Source organism: Pelobates fuscus, chromosome 10 (assembly GCF_036172605.1).
Source record: "Pelobates fuscus isolate aPelFus1 chromosome 10, aPelFus1.pri, whole genome shotgun sequence".
Classification (NCBI taxonomy): domain Eukaryota; kingdom Metazoa; phylum Chordata; class Amphibia; order Anura; family Pelobatidae; genus Pelobates; species Pelobates fuscus.
Window position 1 is genome coordinate 24,584,083 of NC_086326.1, and position 20,613 is coordinate 24,604,695.

A 20,613-nucleotide genomic window follows, 5' to 3' on the forward strand; every position below is an offset into this window, starting at 1 on the left:
CTGGGGAGGGTTTTAAAATGGATCCTGTAAAACTTCAATCTATTTTAGACTGGCCCTTGCCCAAAGGACTCAAGGCTATCCAAAGGTTTATTGGTTTTTCCAACTACTATAGGCGCTTCATTAAAGGATACTCCTCTATCATTGCGCCTATTACCAATATGACCAAACAAGGGGCTGATACTAAGTTCTGGTCTAAGGAAGCTCTGGGTGCTTTCAAGACTCTCAAGGAACTTTTTGCCTCGGCTCCCATTCTAGTCCATCCTGATACGACTCTGCCTTTCTTGCTCGAGGTCGATGCCTCTGAGACAGCAGTTGGGGCTGTTCTGTCTCAAAGGTTAGGGGTGGATACACCGTTACACCCTTGTGGTTTCTTCTCTAAGAAATTTTCTGGGCCTGAGAGCAGATATGACATCGGGGAAAGGGAACTGTTAGCAGTCATTAAAGCCTTAAAGGAGTGGAGACATTTGTTGGAGGGGACCCTACACCCTATTACGATTTTGACGGACCACAAAAACTTGTCCTATATTGGGGAGGCTAAGCGCTTATCCTCTAGACAAGCTCGTTGGTCCTTATTCCTGACTCACTTCAATTATGTACTGACTTACAGACCTGGTTCTAAAAACTCTAAAGCCGATGCATTATCTCGCCAATATGAACCTTCTACTGTACCTGAACCAGTTCTTTCTTCTATAGTTCCGAAATGCAATATCATTGCTAATACGAATCTCAGGATTCATTCTCCATTACTGGCCGAGATCATTAAGTTGCAACATCTAGCACCTAAACAGACTCCTGCGGGCCGTCATTTCGTTCCTCCTGCTCTTCAACTGGAACTTTTACAGTGTTTACATAATAGCAAGATGGCGGGACATCCTGGTATTCGCAAAACTTACGCGTTGATCTCTAAGGACTTCTGGTGGCCTGCTTTACGGAGGGACATTGAGGAGTTCATCGCTGCATGTGAAGTTTGTACTAAAACCAAACAACCCCATACGCTTCCATGTGGATTCCTGCAACCCTTGGAGGTTCCAGAAAAACCATGGTCCTGTTTGGCCATGGACTTTATTGTCGATCTACCTATCTCTAAAAGACAGACTGTTATCCTCACCGTGGTTGACAGGTTTACTAAGATGGCACACTTCATTCCCCTGCCTAAACTCCCGTCTTCTCCCGAATTGGCAGAGATATTCGCTAAGGAGATTTTTCGCCTACATGGGATACCCTCTCAAATTGTATCGGACAGAGGCTCCCAATTTGTTTCCCGCTTTTGGAGGTCCTTCTGCTCTCAACTTGGTATTAAATTAAACTTTTCTTCTGCCTATCATCCTCAGTCTAACGGAGCTGCTGAACGTACCAACCAGAAAATTGAACAATATTTACGATGCTTTGTTTCTGAACACCAGGATGATTGGGTCGGTTTGATTCCTTGGGCGGAGTTTGCACACAACAATCTCGTTTGCGATTCTACTCATTCAAGCCCCTTCTTCATGAATTATGGTTTTCATCCGTCTATTCTTCCTTCGGATTCCCCTTCCCAGGGGGTGCCGTCGGTTGATGTTCATGTTGCCAATTTGAGGAAGTTGTGGGATCAAACTCGACAAATCCTTGTGCACAACTCTATGTTGGTCAAGAAACACGCTGATAAACGTAGAAGGGCGGCTCCGGTCTTTGTTCCAGGTGATAGGGTATGGCTGAGCACGAGGAACATCCGTTTAAAAGTGCCCTCCATGAAGTTCGCTCCTCGTTATATTGGACCCTACAGGGTGCTGACCCGTATCAATCCAGTTGCGTATCGTTTAGCTCTTCCTAATACCTTACGCATCCCGAACTCGTTTCACGTTTCATTGCTGAAACCACTCATATGTAACAGATTTTCCTCCACAATAGCCCCTCCTCGCCCCGTTCAGGTGGAGGGTCAGGAGGAGTATGAGGTTAACTCTATTATTGATTCTCGAATCTCCCGGGGGAGAGTACAATATCTGGTTGATTGGAAGGGATATGGTCCTGAGGAGAGGAGTTGGGTACCTCAGGAGGATGTTCATGCTCCCCGTCTCCGCAGGGCGTATCACTCTCGCTTCCCATCTCGTCCCGGTTCATTCCGCCCGGTGGGCGTATCTGAGAGGGGGGGTACTGTCAGGGTACCTGTGGTCTCTACCTCCGAAAGAGGTAGAGACTTAGCTGTTCCTCCATCCAGACGGTCTGATGGCTCCCTTCCCCGCGGTCTATCCGGTCATGCTAGGCCGGCCGCGAGGGAGTGACTGCCTTTTACAGCATCTAGGCAGGAAGTAGTCATCAGGACACTCCCCCGGAACAACCTGTCAGTCAATGGCTGCAGGACCAATCAGGACGCCTTGGGGGCGTGGTTACTGCTCTGAACAGGGTATTTAACAGAGCTTCTTTCATTAGCTCATTGCCCTGTCGTGGTTCTAGCTTGTTCTAGTCACTCAGTGCTTGTGTATTCTATTATCCCTTTTGGTTTTGACCCGGCTTGTTTACCTTACTCTGCTTATCTCTGTTACCCTTGATTCGGCTTGTCTCTCGCTTACCTGTCTTCTGTTACCCTCGACCTCGGCTTGTCTTTGACCATTCTATACTGTACTACTTACGTTAGTCCGGCCATTCTAAGGTCCGGTATACGTATCTGGCTACTGTTTGTACTCTGCGTGTTGGATCCCTGTCCCGATCCTGACAACTACATGGTAGTGTATACCATAACGGATATACTTCCAACATGTCCTAAAAATCAAATAATTATGGTCCGATATTTAAAATCTCTCTCTATTTGGCTATCGATCTTTTTAATTCGATTTTTCTGAAAGTCCCCAGCCCAGCTTGTATCTATTTCACAAAATGTGCTAATAAGGTCATGGATTCCAATACCTGAAACAAAAAAAAGCATGTCCAAAAAGCTACTTTTCTTTTGTGAGATTATTTTCAGCTGTCAAAGATTGAAAAAGATTTTGCTCTGGGTATACCTGGAATTTGAAGTAGTCATCAGCTGGGGCATTCATCATGTTGCAGATCTGGAAGTAGAAACATGAGCATTTTTAGATGAAAGCCACTTTTTAATGTGTACTTTGTTTTTTTGTTTTTGTTTTTGTAAGCAATAGCAAAGATCCACAACTGTTCTTATGCGTAATAAGTCAACTGCCCCATCTATCTAAAACGTACTGTTCATGATCTGTTACTTACTTCTAAAGATAGGTAGACGAGAAACTTGTAGTAGAGTAATTGAGAGAGAGCGAGTTATGGTTGAGTATATACATTTTTTTTAACCAGTATCAGGTAACCATATCACCAAAACCATGTTAAAGGGACTCTTCAAACTTCTAAGGCACCTCCGTTTTAACAGAGAGTCCTCGCTTATTTTATAAAAGTAATTGACTCTTTTATAAAGTTTTGAGGTTGCATCCTGCAGGTCATTAGACTTGCCTAACCATATCAAAACCTTCCAGTTTTACCAAATTAAATGTATGTCCTAGCTATGAAGTGCATGTTTCAAATCAATGCTATGCCATTGTTTTAATAATACATTGACTCAGTGAGGAAGGGTTTAAAAGAGTCCTGGTTCTTAGGATGGAACATTGAAAAACTCCACTAGTATCTATTCATTCCCTAGTGCTTTACATTATTCAAGCAGTTTTTAAAAAAGAAAGTCTGTGTCTGTTCAAATACATAACAGAAATCTAGATATCGACATCCTCTGTCCAGATCTTATCTAAAACTTTAGTATGCAATGGCAAAAACTCTGTTCAGTTGGTTTGAAATGAGTTTATTAATAGTAATCATTATCACATTTACTAAGAATTCTAAGTCAAGAATTTACTAAGAATTTACTAAGAATTTACTAAGAATTTACTAAGAATTTCTAAATCCAACTGTAATTTCGTCTTTTTTTTTTTTATAACGCATTTATATATATATATATATTTTTTTTTTTAGGTTAGTAGATTATATTTTAAAAAGACTTACAAATCCATTTTCAGCGACATATGTTGGGAGCCCACTCACAAGAGACCAGTGATCTGCAGGAGGAGTGCTTTAAAAATAAAAATCGAGGCAGTAAATGTTAAAAGTCAGATTTCAAAAATGATTATTAGAATTCACATAGCAGCAAAATCCAGTGCCGTGCTTTACAATTATAGGAAGGGGATATCTAGAGTCAAAGAAGGCCTTTGTTCAAACAAGCTTACAATCTATAAGGATTTAAGAGGTAGGATATATGTGTCTTGCCAAAAAAAAAAAAATTACCAGTAGGGTGGCCTAACTAGGCCTCAAACCTGAGTTTCCCGTTCTGGTATCACTGCTCTAACCAAGGGGAGTAGTAAATACCACTACATAAAATTAAACAAATTGGGTATTGAATCACATTTTTTATCAAATATTGTGACCATAACACGCATAGCCTGTTATAGCTTTATCCATTTTTCAAGGTCCTATCCTAATTGAGTTAGACTTGTGAGCGGGGAATCTACATATATTTAAACATCCCTGAAATTTAGGACTTCGAGTGGAGGAGAAAAACCTCTAGAATAATATACAAAACACTCCTTTGGCAATCGTTTATGAGGCACTTGTAATAGGGAGGGGTAGTAAACCAGGTCGTGTTATTTATATAACTTACGGAGACTTCAACAGGACTCTGATGATACGAGTGCTTACTACTTTACAATATTATTCACTACAGTTTGAAATTCTGCCAGAAAGTGAAAGGCGATTTCGAATTTTAGACAAAACAAACAATCTGATGATATAGCTGAAAATGTTTCCAGTTCAACATTTTATTGGCCTAAATCTGGAAACTCACTTTGAATGGCTGACACATCCCACTATAGTGAATTCATGACAATTCACGCTTTATAGCGAATAACTTTTTCTTTTTAAAATGCTACGTTTATGACATGAAGCAATCAATTCTATTAAAACAATTAAAGATGCATATAGTGAACTCTTACGGGATAACTTTGATTTCTTCTTTTCCATGCAAAATATAATCAATAATCTTGTAAAAGTTAACTTCCTGAACAAAAGAGAAAAAAAAGATGTGACTCGTCATGCGTAAGAATGTCACTATTAAACTCTGCATTGCACACTTCTCTCACACTTAAAAAGTCAAAGTTATTCTTTGGAATTGATATACACTTTAACATATTATACTCTCCACAAGTTCAAAAACTTGAATAGCCAATGATAGAAGTTAAAGGGATACTACAAGAATAATGGCAACTCCAGCTTATTGCAGTGCTTATGCTTCAATAAAGCTATGCGTGGTATCATTGACTTCTTACCATCATAATGTGGAAATAAAACTATATCAGCCCTGAGAGCAACTTCCTGGATGAGGTCCTGCAAAGATTGCAGGACCAGCGTTCAGCGTCTCCACACTCCACATGAAAGCTCTGAATGCTCCCTATAGAGATGCATTTACTCAATGCATTTTTACGGGGAGATGGGTATTGGCACAGCGCAGCAATAGCCATGCATCTGCACAAGGCTCTCAATACTTCTAGGCACGAGATCAGCATGCCAGGGGAATAAAAGTAAGTAATATGATTTATTTAATGGATACAGAGAGTGCCCAATAATCCAAATAGTTAGTAAAACCCTAGTGTTTTCCTTTATTTATTTTCAAACATTGTCTTAAAAGGATTATATGTTCTTGTATACAATTTGATATTCATATTACAATTTGATCAGAATTGGGAGTCACAAATTCATGTCTATCTCCCAGCAACTATTTGGTTTTGTTTATGGTTATATCTTCCTCTATCTGAGTTTATAACAGATGACGTAAATTTCTAAACTAAAAGATATCACACTGGTCAGTCTTTGTGGCTTTAACCCAATATAAGCTCCTGTAAGATAAATTAATTTCTAAACAATTCTCAAGAATATCTGTGTTAAATCAAGTTTTGAAATATACTCTTAACATTTTGAAATGTACTTGTAACAAAGTCATTCGTGGCAGTCTTCTCAATAACTGAATTCTTGCCCATTCTTTTTACTTGATTCCTTACATGTACAGGTAGGTGTCACATGATCTAGGTCAAGGTGTGAATGATAGGTGGTTAAGGTCAATGAAACTCAACGAGCCTGGTAATAATAAAAACTAGCGTGGCAACAAAAAGTGTACCAAAAAAATGCTAAAATATTATATAGCCTTATAGCCCATTCCTCAAAATCAACATTTACTTTTAAGGAAACCGTAAAATGATTTAATGATATTAACTTTAGTTGTAATTTATTATTAGACTTTAGGGTGTTTGGGACCTGTTTTTCTTTCAGCTAATAACTAATGTTGAAGAGACGGCACAACCATCATTTTCTCATCGAATAAGTCTTCAAATGAACCCATCTGAATGCCAAAATGTTAAATAAATGTCAGACAAAATCTTTACAAACCCGTCCATCTGGTGTTTTTGGTCCTTTGTAAGGTGCCACTTCACCCATTTTGATTGGCCACTCATCAAAAAATTCCTGAATCAAACAGAATACAAAATAAGATGATGCATAAAAAGTACGATATTTTATAGAATCAGTTCAAACTAGCATTGCATTTCAATGGGGGTTACACTATCAAAATTAGATATTGAAAATCATAATATAAATACCTTACACTACATGCAAAGTTGCCTCAATTAACTTGTGAAAATAACCTTTTTAACATTATTATACATTTTATTAAAAGAGAAAATACAGGTTTTTGTTTTTTTATTTTTTTAAAGATTCAGTAAATTGTTGGGGTAGCTCTGACAGCTATGCGTCAACAGACCACAGGTTTATTCAATAATGTGTGACTTGTGAATTCAAAGTTAACTCTGTGGATTAAAAATGTTCGACCAAGTTAGCAAACTTTGAGATGTTCTTTAAGTTGGGCAATTTTGGACACTTACTTGATTCCCTCCCCTAATTTATATCTATTCCCAGTTCTCTTCATCACGGATAACCCCAGAATTTTGGCCTTTAGTATATATTAACAATATCTATGATAACAATTTACCCCTCGTTTGGCTCTGGCTATAGAATTCTTTCCCTTAATTATTGTTATTTGTTATCATTTATATTTTCATGTTTTTCTTCAACGTGTACTGATAGTATTCAATATACACTCATTTTGTAAAAAAACATGCATTGTCCTTCAGCTAATGTACAGGTATAACTTTGTACATTGGGATCATTGCCCATATATACAATTCAGCGTTGCTCAGTAAAAGAAAAGAAAAACAAAACTTTCTAAAAAAATATTTAGTAAACATGTCATTTTTGTAGATTTTTGTAAATATCACGGTATATTGGATCTTTCCAAAGTCCAACAGAATATATGCAGGGGATACATAACAGTAAGTTTTTTCTGTTTTCTGTTGGATTTTTTGTGTTTGGTCTCACCACAATCTATATGGCTTCTAACTGCCAGTAGGAGAACTCCAAATACACTGCAAGGTTTAACTATAGAATAAATTAAATGAATGCCCAATATATCTGGGTGTCTGTTTTGCCCTTTAAAAAAGTAAAATCTCTTATATCCAAGCGTAGGCAGGCTGTGATCAGGCCAGTCATTAAATAAACCAGAATAACTTCAAACTTTTATTGAAAGAAATGTTGACAACCTTTATTTGAAGACTTGCTCACTTTAGTTCTCTAAAAGAGTTTATAGTTAAAGGACCACTACAGACACTCAGACCACTTCAGTTCAATGAAGTGGTCTGGGTGCCAGATCCCTCTAGTTTTAACCCTGCAGCTGAAAACATAGCAGTTTCAGATAAACTGCTAGGTTTTACTGAGGGCTAATCCAGCCTCTAGTGGCTGTCTGAGTAACAGCCGCTAGAGGCGCTTCCGCAAATCTCAATGTGAAAATCTCAGTGAGGAGACGATGGACGTCCATATGAAAGCATTGAGTAATGGTTTCATATGGGCTGTTTGAATGCGTGCGCATGTATATTCGGATCTGACGTCGGAAGGGGTTGGAGAGTCCCCCAGCGCCGAGGGAGCCCGGCGCTTGAGAAAGGTAAGTGGCTGAAGGGATTTTAACCCATTCATCCCAGCGGGACAGGGACCCTGAGGGTGGGCGGACCTAATGACCCTATGGGCCCCCCCCCCGCATGCTTACTCTGCGCAGGCCGGGGCCGCAACACATGGTATGTACCGCGGTATGTACACCAGTGCATGCAGATGCACACACACTTAAAGGACCACTACAGACACCCAGATCACATCAGCTCAATGAAGTGGTCTGGGTGTCAGGTCCCTCTAGTTTTAACCCTGAAGCTGAAAGCATAGCAGTTTCAGAGACACTGCTATGTTTCACTGAGGGTTAATCCAGCCTCTAGTGGCTGTCTCACTGACAACTGCTAGAGGCCGCTTCCGCGATCTACACTGTGAAAATCACAGTAAGAAGACGCTGGACGTCCATAGGAAAACATTTAGTAATGCTTTCCTATGGGTGGTTTGAATGCCCACGCTCTTGCCGTACATGCACATTCAGAGCTGAAGTCGGCAGGGGGAGGAGCGGTCACCAGCGCTGGAGAAAGTTAAGTGGCTGAAGGGGTTTTACACCTTTAGCCCAGCGGGAGTGGGGTCCTGAGGGTTGGGGGGGACCTAATGACCATATAGTGCCAGGAAAACAAGTTTGTTTTCCTGGCACTATAGTGATCCTTTAATAAAATTCAACGTCTCCATCCGGAGAATCTGTTAATTCCCTCAATATAGTGTGTTCGATTTTCACAATTAAAATAAATAAAAGAAGCATTCACCTTTTCTTTTGTCATGTCCAACAAAGCAACAGAATATCGCTCACAATTCAGATACACCCTGACTGTGTACAGTGCTTTGTGAAACTGTCTCTCTATGTCTGTTAACTCTTCAAAGACTTTGTTGGCTGTCCAAAGAAGAATCTGCAGAAAGGAAGAAAATATCACATACTACACTAGAGATATGTCGATCCATGCACATTTGTGAACTAAACATGTCAAGAAAAAAACAAAAACAATAACAATAACTAAACAAACTCGGCTTGATTGGCCAGCTGGTTCTAAAGTGTACCAAACTGTTGTGCAAGTGCACACTCCATGATGCCTCGTCAGCCTGCAGGTTGGCATAGCATCATAAGCTTAAAGTGCCACAATTAGGATGGCAAAGCATCAATGTTTTTTTTTTCTCCAAGTCAGGATGGCATATTATCAAGTGGGCCGGCATAGAATTATCTTGGTCGGAATTTCAGTTTCCTGTTGGCATAGCATCAAGCAGACAGATACTGCATCAGAGGTACTCGTAGTTTCAAATCAGGTTGACATGCCATCTCAGGGGTTGGGTGGTGGTAGATCTGTACCCACCTTGGCAAAACAGTTGGCAAACCAAAGACTAAAAACTACTGGTAGAATGTCGAAAATTAGAATGTTCTACATTCCTTCTAACACACAGCAATTTAAATATAGTCCTTAACTCTCTTTAGCCCTTCTCTTCCTAAATCCCCCAGTCTGTCAGTGCTTTGGAAAAGTAATTACAGGAGTTGCTTTACCTGGCTCTTTCTTAATTCCACATTGTAAAGATATGTTACGTGATTGTTTTTAAGGACGAGGGAAATAAAATTCAGGTATTTGACGAAAACCTGCAAAGGTTACAAAAAAGAAAAATACATTAAAATTTAAAGTGAAAACGTTAATGTTTCTTTTGACTGCTTTGCTAAGATAATAATACACACGGAGGTCTATTTACTCATGGTCCTTATTTAATAACGTTGCTTGCGCATACTGCCACAAATCGCAGCTATATTTATTATTTGGAAAGCATTGACTTGCACACCACTAAGTTCAGAGGTAAAATTCAAGAAATACGCAATGTCTGTATAGATTTTAGATTCAGCCAAATGTTAATAGACTTTTGTCCACTTTCTTCTATGGTTTATTGTTTGTCACTATATCTTATTGATGGGAACTTGTGGTTTAGTGAAAATATTAGCAATATCCATTTCTGTCCATGTATTCATTATGTAGCACAAAAATTAGATAGATAGATAATTTATGTTAAAGGAACACTATAGCGTTAGAAATTGAGGTCCTAACACAATATAATCTCTACGCTATAAAAGTGTCATCCCCTCCCTGTTTGTCATAAAATAATAAAATAAAGGTTTAACTTATCTTTTTCCAGCTCTGTGGATCCCTTGGCACTGCCTACCACCCCACCTTTAAGAACGTGTTGATAAAGCATCAGGGTAGACGTGAAGCCTGGTCAGAGCCCTCTTAGGTATTTAACCCATGTTTTCAACTTTCCCCCCTTCTACTCGCTCGACCTTCTAGCAGGCACAGGGCTGACTTTCTATCTTTTGCATTGGGGTATTTTTTTTTATTATTATTTTTACGCTCTTTCTTATTATATTGTTATTTTATGCCCTGTTGTTTATGAGGTCTGCCTGCTATTTACATATCATGTTTACATTTTTGAACTAATAAAGATGCACTACTCATGAACTATCTCGCCAGTGAATGCGAACCTATTGGAGCACGGTGGTGAAACTTTCATTTGGAATTAGTCCAGAAAGGATTTGTTTCCCCCCCTGGGATTGGGGTTGCGGCATTAAGTTTCTTTACAGGACTTTTCCTGGAGTTTCATGTAATTCAGCCTTTTGGAAAACCAAATTCTACTTGGTCAGTGCAGTGGAAGCGCCTCTAGTTACTATCATACAGACAACCACTACAAGTGGACTTAAGCCAGCAATGTAAAAAAAAAACTGGAATGTTTTACAGGGGTAACAAGGACAGGGCATTGAGATTAAGTGGTCTGTGTGACTTTAGTGTTCCTTTAACAGATGCAAAACAGATGACAGACTACCAACAAACTATTGATTCGTTACCTCTTAGGTGAAACCAGAAGTGTACACCACCAGCTTGATAAATGCTCTCAAATTTACCTCTTCATCCTGTTTCGAAAACGTAGGTTCGTTCTGTTTATTCAAAACCATTATAACAGCTAGAACTTCCTTGCCGTGCATAATGGGGGTGGCCATTAAATTCTTGGTAGAATACCCAGTCTGCTTGTCCGCAAAATCCGAAAAATGAGTGTTCTGCAATGCAAATTAATTATTTTTTTAAATATATTATTATATATCATAAATGACAAATATTTCTGGACTTTTACTAGAGTGAAGATAACAAGTATTTCTGCACATGAAGCTGTTAATCTCTTCAGTTTGGTTTCTTTTAAACCATTTTTCCCCGTCTAATTTAATATAATAGTCAGATGAAGACTCTAAACTGGTATAATAAAATATAAATATTAAATACATTGAAAGGCTTATCTAAAAATGTTAAAATCAAGGCCATATTGTTTGACACATGTAGCTACTAGACTGGTGCAATTAGTTTAGCTTCAAATCAAAGATCAACCGAATTTGGAAGAGTCCAAATTCCCAAATTCCCAAAACCTGAAATTAAATTCACAAATTCGGAGCAAATTGCTAAATTATTTTGGATCAAATCATTTATATTTTTTTGTAATTCAGATTTTCATAAAATTGTTTGCATAGCAAGAGAAAAAGAACTCCCAAATTAATAGGGAGTTATTTACTAAACTCTTGAAAGAGCAAAATTAGAAAATAGATTTTCTTCAAGGGAAACTATAGGCTAGGAATATATTGATCTATAACTCCTAGATCTATAGCCTCTTATAGTGCCCCCCTCATTTGCTCGACCACTGCACTGTAGTGCACCCCTTTTTTCACATGAATCCAGCGCTGATGTCCTTGGCCAGGCCCAGGCACACCATAATGCGCAGGAGATCATAAGCAGTGGCATAGCTGGGGTAGGGGGGCTGTCCACAGGGCCAATACTACCATAAGACGGCACAGGCACAATGTCCAAGTGACTGGCAGGAGGGGAGTGCATACCATAGCACCCCTTTTCTGCAGGTCAATTTATGTAGCATGGCAGAGCTCCACCTGCGCCTCCGTCCAGCCCACTGGCCCTGGAGCATGCCGCAGGCAGTGTCATATTCCTGCTCCCTGTATTCCTCATAGCACAGCTGCCGCAGAAAGGCCTTAGTGATGAGGTTGGGTGCAGGCAAGGCTGCAGGATTATTTTTGAGAGGTGCGGCGAACTCAGGGACCACCACAGGCAGCAAAAGCTCTAGCTATGCCACTGATCATAAGATCTCCTTGACCAATGCCTGTTCTCTCTTTCTGTTGCTACCAGCAATTTATTATTGTTTTTTTTTTTTGTTTTTTTATAAATTTGTTTATTATTAGTTTTTCTTTTATATAAACATCACATATAAGCATATCATACATTGCGTACATGTCATACATATCATACAAACAGGTACAATAAATAAAAACATACATAGAGACTCAAAAACATATAACAAAGTTGACCACCCTACCCTATTCATTCAACTCAACCCTAAATTACATAAGATTAGATTACATTTCCACTCCTTCAGAAATTACCAATCAGAAGTTACCGATTAATTACAGCACAGTGTTTATATTTCAGCATTTAATTCTCGAGGACCTTTAGCCAATCATCCCAGATCTCATATTGTCTAATATTAATACTTAAATTCGAGGCTATTCCCCTTTCCATTTTACATTGAACAATAATAGATGCTTTGATTTGTGGCCATGGATCTACTATTGTCCCCTTCCAATTTTTGGCGATGGCCATTTTAAAGGCCATCAAGGCCTGAATCAGAAGATCTCTCTTATCTTTAGTTAATTGCGGTAGATTCAAATGTAAGAGCAAATTTTCTGGGGTCCAAGAATGGTTCAAGTCCAAAAATATATTTATGTGATCCATTAATTGAACCCAGGCTTCCTTAATTGGTGCACAGTCCCACCATATATGTAGTTCATTTGCTCCCTCATTTCCACATCTCCAGCATTTAGATGTCCCCTCTTTTGTGAATTTCTGAATCTTATTAGGAGTCATATACCATCTATTAAGTATTTTAAAATGTGCTTCCCTGATATTTAGACAGTGTATCGTGGAGTAAACTGATTGTAAAGCCTTATACCATTCCTTTATATCGACTTTTATTGCCAAATCTCTTTCCCATTTGCTTTTCGCTATAGGGTAAACCGGTCTTTTTATCATTTTTATAATCTCAACGCATCTCGTTAGTAATTTAGTATTTTTCTCTGAATCTATCAACGCATTTAATTTAGATAATGAGAGAGAACACATATTTCTTCCAAGGGCACTTTGCAAAAAACTTTTGATTCTAATATAATTAAACGATTGTGAGAACGAAATACCATATATTCTGCGTATCTCAGCAAAGGGCATAATCTTCCCATCTACTAAAAGGTCCGCTAATTTTTTTACTCCAAATCTAGTCCATTCGGACGTATCCATGTTTTCCATCCATATGTCTAAATTTTTAAAAGTAAGAGCAGGTAAGACTTTGTTTCTCGGGTCTAAAAGTTTTTTGAGATGTAGCCAGAACTTTAAGAGCGATCTCGTTATCAGATTATCCGTCCTACAACTTATATTTTTATTTCTACTGTTCTTTCTTGTCGGCCACATTAATCTAATATTATTATATGGATCTGTAATATCTGCCCCTTCTATTTTAAACCAATCTTGTGAGCACGGATGCTGCCTAATTAAGGGCAAAGTATGCATCAACTGTGACGCTTGGTGGTACAAAAAAATGTTTGGAAACCCGATCCCTCCTTCCTTATACTTCAAATATAGAAGATCCTGGCCAATTCTAGGTTTCTTGTCAGACCAAATATAATCCCTGAATAGTTTATTCACAAGTCTAAGCCGTTGGGGGTGAATCTGTAAAGGAATCATCCTCAATAAGTAAATAAACTTAGGGAAGACATATGCCTTAATAAAATTAACCCTTCCCCACCATGATAACTGCAAGGCGTTCCATTGTTTCAGAGAGTGAGTACATTCTCTAATAAGGGGAATTATATTAGCCTTCATTGTGTTCTCTGGATCCTTCACTATGTTAATTCCAAGATATACAAATCCCTTTTTTTCCCATTTGAAGGAAAAATGTTCTTTTAGCTGTTGCAATTCTCTTCCCTCCATATAGAAGGATAATGCCAGTGTCTTTTGAACGTTAAGTTTATAATTTGACAGGAAACTATATCTTTCAATTACCTGCATGGCAACTGGAACTGACTTGCCGGGGTTGGTTAACGTTATCAAAGTATCATCGGCATATTGACTTATCTTAAAATCCTTATCCCCTTTTTTAAACCCAGTTATATCCGTGTTGTTGCGTATTTCATATGCTAGAGGTTCCGCCGTTAGGATGTATAATAGTGGAGAAAGAGGGCAGCCTTGGCGTGTGCCATTTGATAGCGTAAACCACTCTGACTTAATCCCCCCTCCTACTATCCTACTAGATGGTGAAGAATAACAGGCCATTATCGCTGATAGGATCTGGCCAGCAAATCCAAACGCTTTTAGTGTTGAGTTCATAAAATTCCAACCGACCCTGTCAAATGCCTTTTCTCCATCTAAGGCCATCACTAAAAAAGGAGTTTTATTCTCATGGATTTTAGTAAATATATTTAATATCCTCCTGATATGATTTGAGGACATCCTGCCTGGTATAAAGCCTACCTGATCCTCCGCAATCAGGAAAGAAATTATATTCTTAATTCTATTGGCAATAATTGAGGCATAAATTTTATAATCATTCTTTAATAAGGCAATCGGTCGATAATTCGTTATTTCTTCTGGATTTTGTTATTTTTTAGAATAGGAGTAATATTTGCTTCCAGCATTTCCTTAGGTAATTTGCCGGTGTTAATCGCTAAATTATAACATTCCGCCATCCCCGGGGCCAGTCTGTCCCTATACATTTTAAAAAAAGAATCCGTAAACCCATCTGGGCCTGGGGCCTTATTTTTTTTCATAGACTCTATTGAATCCAGGACTTCTTGCAGAGATATCTCTGCATTTAATTGCTCTAATTGTAGCTCGTTAAGTCTAGGGATATGAATACTCTGGAGGTAATTATTTATATCCTCTTGGGATGATATCGTCGGTAAGTTATATAGATTATAATAATAATCTTTAAATACCATTCCAATTTTCTTAGGATCCAATATAGTATCGTTTCCCTGTTTTATTTTTGTAATTAGTTTATTTTTTTGTTGATTCTTCACTTTATTAGTAAGGATCTTATCCGCCCTGTTACCCCTATAATAGTAGTTCGTTCTCATAGTCTGTAGGTTTCTATTTATTCTAGCCATCAAAATGTCATTGATTTTATTTTCTATGATCCTGATCTGATTTGACCTGGTTCTCCCCGGGGCAGCAATATTTTCCTTATAGCGTTCACTTAGTTCAATATATAGACTAGATAGGGATTCTTGTCTATTTTTCTTATCTTTAGCTTCTAGACTAATTAAATGGCCCCTGATAACGCTTTTAAATGCGCACCATTTTATGTCCGAGGACACTTCGTTATTGTCATTCTCCTCCCAGTACATATCTATCTCATTGGCAATCTGTTCCCTATTCACTTTAGTAATTAATAACTTATTATTTAATTTCCAATCTGGTCTTTGCTTTAAAATATTATTCTTTAGCTTAATTTTTACCATATTATGATCCGACCACGTGACCGTGGCTATATTTGTAGACTGCACATGTTCCAATAAGCTTCGATCTCCAAATATAAAATCTATTCTTGAGTATGAACAGTGCGTCTTACTAAAGCACGTGAAATCTTTCTCTGAGGGATGAAAAATCCTCCAGCAATCATAAAGCCCTTCATTTTGAATAATATTACGAAATTTTTTTGCCAAATTAATGATATTTCTAGAGGGACTTTTGGTCTTTTCAGAGCTTCTGTCTAAGTTAGGGTCCATAGTCAGGTTAAAATCACCCATGACAATAGTACGACCTTGCTTGATTTTTTCTAATTGTACAAAAAAACTTGTGAAGGAACGATATCTGAGAAGTATTTGGGGCATAGATATTCGCAATTGTATATAGTTGATTTTCTATTGTCCCTATAAAAATAATCCATCTACCCATTTTGTCCGTTTTCACGTACTTTGTGGAGAGATTTAATGCCGAAGAGAAAAAAATAGCAACTCCCCTCTTTTTTTTATCTTTATACGACGAACAGAATGAGGTGGAGAAATCTTTAGAACTGAATGTTATCTTATCATCTCTCCGCCAGTGGGTCTCTTGTACTCCTACCACTTGCGCATTCTCTTTTTTTGCCCGTTCAAATAATAATCTCCTTTTTTGAGGAGAGTTCAAGCCCTGTGCATTTATTGAAGCAACACTAATCATATATTTCTGATCCTACTTTTTTCCTTCTCTTTCGATATTTTATTACCTTATCTTTTACCCTATGTAATTGAGTTTTGTATTTCCTAGCCACCTGCGTCAACTTATGACAAACCAAACAACATAAAACACATACATAAGACACTAAATGTCGAATAGACATCCCTTAAGGAAGTGTGGATGGTCCTGTGATTAACCCCTTTTTTTTTTTTTTCACAGGGCCTCCAAGTAGATCCTAATCCGGATCAGTATTTTGATGCTGAACCGCCCTCTTTGGGGAGTTTTCCCCTTTCTTCTCTTTTCTTTCTTTTCCCTTTCCTTCCTAATCATATTACATCACGTTAATCAAAAAAGCAGTCCTAGTTATCTCGCTACTATCAAACATCATCTCACGAGAGGGCGAGAGAAAAAAAAAAAAAATCAAATCTTTATATATATTCAATTTATAATCATTTATCCTTCTCTATATCTTTACTCTCATCCATATTCCGTTCTGTGACCCCTATCCGTATCTATCTATCAGTATCTTTTTCTTGTGAACATTATTAGCCTCAATTTATACCTTTTTCTTGTGGGCATTATTAGCCTCAATATTATACCTCCACCTTTATATTCCGTGCCATTTATAATCATAAACAGTAATCAATCTCTAGTGAATATCATTCTCTTTCTATTCCCTTTCTACCCGTGCCCTTTAATATTCAAATGTATTCTTATTTCTTATTTCTTTAAAGTATTCATGTCTCTGTATATATTAAGTGACCTCATTTATATCAACTCTCTTTTACATACATATACTTATTATAGTGCCTCTATATTTCCTTTGATCCTTCTGTGCAACGTTTGTCCCCCCACTACCATTTGTAATTTATAATGCACCAACTTCACCTCTGTATTACATTTGTTCCTCCTAATTTCCATTTATCCTACTACTACCAATAAAGGTTTTTAACACATAATCAAATAAAGTGTCCAGTGTGAATGTCTATCTCCTCAAGGATATCTGATAACTGATTTATATTTTCAGGGTTAAGATACCAATAGTGTCCTTCTATTTTCTTTTTATGTCTTCTGAGTTAGAGGGGGGAGAAAAAAATAAAAAAAATAAAAACCCTTTAAAATTCTGTTGTTTTTCTTCTCCATTTCATACTTTGTCTCCCTCTGTTAGATTAGTCTGATCAAAGTTCTGCTGTCTAATCCACTTTGCAATTGCCGTGACATCTGAGAAAGCGTATGTCCTTGCTTCATGAGAGATTAATAATTTGCAGGGATACCTCCAAGAGTATCTAATATTCTTCTGCCGTAGAATCTTTGTGTATAGTGCAAACGGTTTTCTTTTCACCCTGGTATAATATGAGATGTCCGGAAAAATCCTGATATTTTTATATGGATCATTCAATTTGATGAGTCTAGCCGCTTTTAACGCTTGTTCTTTCATTTTGTATGTCGAGCAGCAGATCATTACGTCCCTAGGCTCACCTTGTGCCACGAAATCTGGTTTCATAATTCTGTGGCATCTTTCCAAAAAATGTAATGGATTTGTCATTTGTATGCCTAATTGCACAAAGAGCTCCGTTATATGCTCTTGCAATGTATCGTTATTAACAGATTCTGGAATACCACGGATTCTTAAATTATTACGTCGAGACCTATCTTCCAGATCTGCAATTTTGAGTTCCAAATCAGCTATTTTTTGATTTGCTTTTCGCATATTATCTTCTGCAGAGACTTTCTGAAATTCCAGAGCTTCCAATTTTTCTTCATATTGCTTAAATTTTTTTCCCAACTGTATTAACTCTGTTTTAAATTCCATAAGACCCTCATGTCTTCCAGTCTTAATCTTGTCTAGTTGTCGTTCAAAGCAAGACTCAAGATAGCTGTGTAGTTCTTCCGCACTATATTCTTTAGAAGACAATTTATTTTTTGTTAGGCTCTTTGGTGACAAATTCTCCGATTCTTTAGGAGATTGAGATGAAGAATCCGATGCATTCTGATGATCTATTTCCTGTTTCTGAGTTAGCTGTGACGCTGAAAAGGAGAGCCTCCTATCTGTCTTGCCTTCTTGTTTATTTTCTCTCTCTCTTTTAGTAAGCTGTTTACTGTCTTGACCTTTCCTTGATGCCATGGCTGAAAAAAAAAAAAAAAAAAATTCTCTTTCTCCCTTCTTTCTCCCTTTTCTTCTCCTCTTTTAATCCCTCTTTAACCAGGTGCTTACTTATGATGAGAAGTGCTATACAGCTTAATGTCTTCCTTAATCCAGATTCACTTAGTCTTTAGTATTCCCCCTTTTCTCCTTTTTTTCCTCTTTTCTTTTTCTCTCTCCTCTCTATTTCTTTCTTTATGTTCTATATTTCTTGTCTCTTGGCGCTTCTTTATTTGTTTATTATTTTAACTATTTTGTGGAAGTCCCCTTTATCTCTTCTTTTCTGTCTCTTTCTTCTTTCTCCTTTTCTCTTTCCGCTTTTTTTTCCTTCTCCCTTACTTCTCCTTTGCTTTCTCTCAGCTCACTGCCCCTTGTATTGAGTAATGCAACCGCAGCAACCGCAACAGCAGCAACAGCTAATTCACCTCTCTTATTCTGCTCCTCCCAAATATTTCTTTCTGTCTCCAACAGGAGTGCCCAAAAAAAGTGCACAAAAAGAGTGCTTCTTATTCTTAGCCCGATATCTTAGGCGGTCTTATGCAGTTTATTATGTATTAGTATTATATTTTATAGTTTCAGTTTCTTCAAGATATTGCTCGTATGCCCTGAGTTATAAGTCCTTTTTCCTTTTTATCTTGAGACTTATAGCCTTAAAATCTCTAGAAGCACCTCTTTTTTATAGCCTTTTATACTGCTCACTGCCCCTTTTTTTTTTTTGCTCCGATTTTAATACCAGACCCTCCGTTTTTCAGCAGTTACAGTAATACCTCTATGCCTTCTAATTCGCACCCCTGACTCCCAAAACTCACTTGTCAGTCGCGTTGTAGTTACAATTAGGGGAGTCTTATCTCCAGTTGCCCTCGTCTGGGCGCCTCCGGTCAGACTCGTTCAGACTGAGGTCAGGCTCTCCGCTGCCTCAAACCCCCATAGCGTCGGGAGTGTCGGCAGTATCGACAGTGTCGGCAGTACCCAGATGGGGGCTCAGCTTTCACCTCATCGGGAATGTCGGCGGTGTCTGTATGGCAAATCAAGCTGGAGTCAAGCTGGGGTACGGCTGTGGCTGCAAGTAAGGCTCGGCTGGGCTGCAGGCAAGCGGCAATTTTTCCACTTGCGGGTTCGGCTTGCGGCCTGCGGGTTTGCCGGGTTTAGCTTAGGCAGATTCAAGCGCGGCTGCTCGAGACATCAGGGGCTTCACGCTGCTTCACTCCCCTAGCGCGTCAGCATCTCCACGAGGCGGACGTGCTCCTCCGTGCACGTCCTACGTCATCGCTCCTACCGCAGAAAGGCCTTAGTGATGAGGTTGGGTGCAGGCAAGGCTGCAGGATTATTTTTGAGAGGTGCGGCGAACTCAGGGACCACCACAGGCAGCAAAAGCTCTAGCTATGCCACTGATCATAAGATCTCCTTGACCAATGCCTGTTCTCTCTTTCTGTTGCTACCAGCAATTTATTATTGTTTAATTATTACCTTCCCCACCCTGAAAGAGTGGTGGCGAGCAATATCAGCAAGCTGCTCCTCGCAATATTTAGACAGCTAAAGGACCGCTGGGATACATATTGACTGCAGATCCCGGTGGCCAACACACTGGGAAATGGAGGACATGCTGGGGGAATGGAGGACAGCCAACAGCAGAGGTATCTTGACACAGTGAAGCTTTCAGACAGCATCTGATAAGGGACAGCTTAAGGAGAGTGTGGTGTGTGTTAGTTTGTTTGTATTTGGCACTGCGTCACTATATCTGTACGGGTCACTGTGTGCGTGTCAGTGTGTTTGCATGATTTACTGTGTGTGTCAATATGTGTGTATGGGTCACTGTGTGTCAGTATGTTTGCATTGATCACGGTTTGTGTCAGCGAGTGTATATGGGATAACTGTGTGGTCAGTGAGTGTGTATGGGTGACTATATGTGTGTGTTAGTGAGTGTGCATGTGGGTTACTGTGTGTGTGTGTGTGTGTGTGTGTGTGTGTGTATGTGTCACTCTGTATTTTTGTCTGTCATTGTATTTTTAAGGATGTATGTGTGTCAATGTGTGTGCTAATACGTATAGATAAGTGTGTGTATCAGTGATTATGTGTTCATGTGTGTCTCTGCCCGTATGTTCTGGCATGTGTATCTGAGATTGTGTGTGCATTGGTCAGTAAAACTGCATGTCAATGAGTGTCAATGTGTGAGCATGAGATATTATGTGTGCGTTCCTAAAAAAAAAA

The 20,613-nt window shown here is 38.6% G+C and overlaps 1 protein-coding gene across 2 annotated transcripts in view; it reads right to left on the bottom strand.

Moving 5' to 3' along the window:
- Nucleotides 1-20,613, bottom strand: part of PDE6C (phosphodiesterase 6C) — an 87,005-nt gene that overhangs the window by 39,883 nt on the left and 26,509 nt on the right. For both annotated transcript variants that reach the window (XM_063434911.1, XM_063434912.1), the window contains exons 2-8: nt 10,907-11,059; nt 9,515-9,604; nt 8,751-8,891; nt 6,403-6,477; nt 4,956-5,020; nt 3,973-4,039; nt 2,976-3,023 (exon numbers count right to left, since the gene is read on the bottom strand). In XM_063434911.1, the coding sequence (XP_063290981.1) occupies nt 2,976-3,023; nt 3,973-4,039; nt 4,956-5,020; nt 6,403-6,477; nt 8,751-8,891; nt 9,515-9,604; nt 10,907-11,059 (639 nt within the window). The remainder of the gene's footprint in view (nt 1-2,975; nt 3,024-3,972; nt 4,040-4,955; nt 5,021-6,402; nt 6,478-8,750; nt 8,892-9,514; nt 9,605-10,906; nt 11,060-20,613) is intronic.